The sequence below is a fragment of the Galeopterus variegatus genome, unplaced genomic scaffold, assembly GCF_000696425.1.
Source record: "Galeopterus variegatus unplaced genomic scaffold, G_variegatus-3.0.2 Scaffold551, whole genome shotgun sequence".
Taxonomy (NCBI): domain Eukaryota; kingdom Metazoa; phylum Chordata; class Mammalia; order Dermoptera; family Cynocephalidae; genus Galeopterus; species Galeopterus variegatus.
In genome coordinates, this window is record NW_007726662.1 from 48025 (window position 1) to 52322 (window position 4298).

The window sequence follows — 4298 nt, forward strand, 5'->3', positions numbered from 1 at the left end:
CTGATGACAACAGAGCTGCTGCGCCCTGCCCGGGGAGTGGGCGAGGCGCCCACGCGGGGTTCGTTACAGCTCCGAGAGAGGACTCCGGCCACATCACTCCTGAGCCCACCTAGGGCTTGGAGGCGGCTCTGGAGATGGGTGGTGGGGGGTGGGACAGGGGGCAGGGCTTCAGGAGCTAAGGGAGGGCTTGGTCTGGTGCTAAGAGCGCCTGGGAGGAGTTCGAGTGGGGAGGGGGTGAGGAGGAGGGAGGGAGAAGAGGCGGAGCTGGGGGACCCGGACAGTTAAAGCGGAAAGGGAGAGTCCAGGTAGGGGAGGGTGGAGGGGCTGGGCTGATATTCGGGGCCCTGGCTGGGGGCGAGACAACTTCTCCCCTTAATCCCCACATGCCCATAGTGGGGAATTCGCTGCCGCGATATTCTGCCGGAGGGCCGGTCGGTCGCAAGCAGGCCCAGCAGTCTCTGAGCCTCCCCCTCCCTTCCTGGGGGTGGAAGGGGCCAGGGGGAGGGGCCGGAGAAAGGGCTGGGGGTCCGTGCCCGGCGCCCCTCGGGTAGCAGCTCCACATTCCAGCTGCAAGAACAGATGGACGCAGCCGCGGCTCACCTCGGGGGCTCTCTGCCCGCTGTGCGCTGAGATCCAGGCTGAGGCGGAGATCTCGAGCCCCTGGCTCCCCCCTCTCCCGCGGGGACCGCGGGGNCGGAGCTCTTGCCTTTCCCCGGGCGCGGGGCCATGAGCCCCGCGGCCACCTGAGGCACAGGGGGCGCTGCGCTGAGGGGACCGCGCCCCCGAAGTCCCGCGCCCTTGTCTCTGCACTGCGGGACGCCCGCGCCGGACCCTGGTGGAGGCGTCTTCAGAAGAGCGGCGGGGTGGGGGCATGGAACCCGCGGCACCAGCGGGCCAGGCCCGGGCGGCGGCCACCAAGCTGTCGGAGGCGGTGGGCGCAGCGCTGCTGGAGCCCCGGAGGCAGCGGCGCCTGGTGCTGGTCATCGTGTGCGTGGCGCTGTTACTGGACAACATGCTGTATATGGTCATCGTGCCCATCGTACCCGACTACATCGCCCACATGCGCGGGGGCAGCGAGAGCACCACCCTGACCCCTGAGGGATGGGAGCCCACCCTGCAGCCACCCACTCCGGCTAATGCCAGCGCCTACACAGCCAACACCTCGGCGACCCCGACGGCTGCGCGACCTGCCGGTTCAGCTCTGCGGCCCCGCTACCCCACGGAGAGCGAAGACGTGAAGATCGGGGTGCTGTTTGCCTCCAAGGCCATCCTGCAGCTGCTGGTGAACCCCTTGAGCGGGCCCTTCATCGACCGCATGAGCTACGATGTGCCGCTGCTCATCGGCCTGGGCGTTATGTTCGCCTCCACGGTCATGTTCGCCTTCGCGGAGGACTACGCCACGCTATTCGCCGCGCGCAGCCTGCAGGGCCTGGGCTCAGCCTTCGCCGACACGTCCGGCATTGCCATGATCGCCGACAAGTATCCCGAGGAGCCGGAACGCAGTCGCGCGCTGGGAGTGGCGCTGGCCTTCATCAGCTTTGGAAGCCTAGTGGCGCCCCCCTTCGGGGGCATCCTCTATGAGTTCGCCGGCAAACGCGTGCCCTTCCTGGTGCTTGCCACCGTGTCGCTACTCGACGCGCTGTTGCTGCTGGCCGTAGCCAAGCCCTTCTCGGCCGCTGCACGGGCGCGGGCCAACCTGCCGGTGGGCACGCCCATCCACCGTCTCATGCTGGACCCTTACATCGCCGTGGTGGCCGGCGCGCTCACCACCTGCAACATTCCCCTCGCCTTCCTCGAGCCCACTATCGCCACGTGGATGAAGCACACGATGGCAGCATCCGAGTGGGAGATGGGCATGGCCTGGCTGCCGGCCTTCGTGCCACACGTGCTAGGCGTCTACCTCACTGTGCGCCTGGCGGCGCGCTATCCACACCTGCAGTGGCTGTACGGCGCTCTCGGGCTGGCAGTGATCGGCGCCAGCTCGTGCATTGTGCCAGCCTGCCGTTCCTTTGCGCCGCTAGTGGTCTCGCTCTGCGGCCTCTGCTTTGGCATAGCTCTGGTAGACACCGCGCTGCTGCCCACGCTCGCCTTCCTTGTGGACGTGCGCCACGTCTCAGTCTACGGCAGCGTCTACGCCATCGCGGACATCTCCTATTCCGTGGCCTACGCGCTCGGGCCCATAGTGGCGGGCCACATCGTGCACTCGCTCGGTTTTGAGCAGCTCAGCCTTGGCATGGGCCTGGCCAACCTGCTCTACGCGCCAGTTCTGCTGCTGCTGCGCAACGTGGGCCTCCTGACGCGCTCCCGCTCCGAGCGCGACGTGCTGCTTGACGAGCCTCCCCAGGGTCTGTACGATGCGGTGCGCCTGCATGAGCGTCCCATGCCCAGCCTGGACGGCGCGCCTCGCAGCCCGCCTGGCCCTCTTGAGGAGTGTGAGGACGACTACAACAACTACTACTACACCCGCAGCTAGCAGACCCGCTCCTCCTCCAGACCACCCACCCCCCTTGGGTCAAAGTGGCTGCTCTGCCAGCACACTGGCCAGCCCAGGCTCAGGGCCCGCCTCCTCCAGCGAGTACGCCAGCCCCTCCCCAGTCTTGACTTCTCCTGCCCGAATCCCCTTTCCCTGACCCATTCCGTGACCCTGTCTCCCTTGTCCAGTGGGGCTTGGAGCATCGAGGCACGCGAAGCAATTGCGCTCCTTGCGGAGATGAAGAGGCGCGCGGGCCGCCACCTTGGGGCTCCCCTGTGTAGAGCAGTGCGTCTGTCTGTCCTTCATTCCGTTCCTCCCAGTGCCAAACAGCCCGCTGCACCGCGGTGCCTCCGTCCCGAATCAATAAACCATGTCTGTCCGAGGAGGCCGTCTCTTTACTGGTGGGGGTGGGCGGCCGGGCACAGGCCCTAAGCGGAGGGGAGGGTGAGCTGGCTTTCCAAGCCCCAATCCAGACTTGAGCTCCGCGGGCAGGCAAGGAGCCTGTGGCTCTATTGCTACCCGAGAGCTGTCATCTATGGACACCCTGGAACACACGCTCCCCTCAGCCGGCTACTGTCCCTCCTTTCCGGGCCCAGCGCAGCGCCCCGGGGTGCCGTCCAGTGGCGCCTGAGGACCCGCTCCGGCTGGGTACGCCAGGCCACGCCCTTTGGGGACACGCCCCGCACCAGCCTGGCTCACAGGAGTCTGGGCTGGGCTTCTCTTCTGACCAGTATCCCACCCCGTCCAGGCTTGGAGAAAGTACGAGCAGAGCTGTTTCCCGCAGAGGAAGGAAAACGGGTCCCATCTTTCAGAGCCCGACCTCTGGAAACGCGCATGTGTGATACGAGTGTTCCTTAGCGAGCTGGGCTTTATCCTAAGAGGAGCGGGGAAACAGGTGTCGGTGTGTCTGCTGGGTCCCGGCCTTTCGGTGTGAGTCGTGAAGCCTTTCGGGCTGGAGTCGCTTCCGTGCAAGCGTGGAAGCTGGTGCCAACCCTCCCCCCAACCCCATCGTACGTGGAAGCAGCCTCAGGGCTGTCAGAGAAGTTTTCCATCTTAGAGTCCCGGTCCGGGCTCGCATCTGCCGACACTCCCAGTCCTGAAACCCAGGGCCTGATGACCGCCGCAGACTCCTCCGGTTCCAGCATGGAGAGGCGGCTGGGCTGGGGGCGCCTGTGTGTTAGACTACCCCTGGGCGGGTCTGCACTGCTGGTGTGTGCATGTCTGTCCTCCGTCTGCATGTCCGGCTGTGTGTCTGGGCGGGGTCTGTTCCTTGTGGGACTACGTGTATTAGTGTGTGTACCATATGCAGTGTGTGTGTGTGGGGGGGGGTGCTTTTGTCTGAGCGGAGTGTCTGTCTCTGGCGGCATGTCCCTAAGCATCCCCAAGTCTGCCATCAGAATGTGCCCAAGTCGTATTCCACCACCTCCACCCCCCACCCTGTAGTGCCAGCGAGGATGGGATGGGAACAGAAAGGGAGGGAGGTCCTGCAGGGATTAACAAACGGGTTATTTATTATGATTATTATTGCTATCGCTATTATTTTGAAAGGGGTGTGACAGGGTTTGAGCATGGCCCTGGATGGTGGGGAAGGAAGGGCAGAGGCTTCCTCGGACCCAGCCCTCCCGGGGTTCTGAGCACGCAGCGCGGCAGGGATAATAGGATCGGGGAAGCGGGGACTGGGGAGGATCGGGCTAGGGGCGCCGGGCATGGGGGGCAATGCTGGGCGCCCTTCTCCGGCCTGGATTCCGCTGCTGGTGCACGAGCTCGTCGGCGAAGCTGTCTGGGCGGGGCACGGGGGTGAGATTGCGGAGGTGGGGGGTGGGGG

The 4298-nt window shown here is 65.7% G+C and overlaps 1 protein-coding gene across 1 annotated transcript; it reads left to right on the top strand.

Moving 5' to 3' along the window:
• The first annotated feature begins 697 nt into the window (after window positions 1-697).
• Window positions 698-2858, top strand: SLC18A3 (solute carrier family 18 (vesicular acetylcholine transporter), member 3). The gene has a single exon (XM_008569982.1). It carries the CDS (start codon window positions 872-874, stop codon window positions 2471-2473), a length of 1602 nt encoding a protein of 533 aa, XP_008568204.1. The 5' UTR covers window positions 698-871; the 3' UTR covers window positions 2474-2858.
• Window positions 2859-4298: the final 1440 nt, after the last annotated feature.

Bases quoted from the DNA above. Each gene is read 5' to 3' on its own strand.
- SLC18A3 (XM_008569982.1), top strand. From the start codon at position 872: ATGGAACCCGCGGCACCAGCGGGCCAGGCCCGGGCGGCGGCCACCAAG.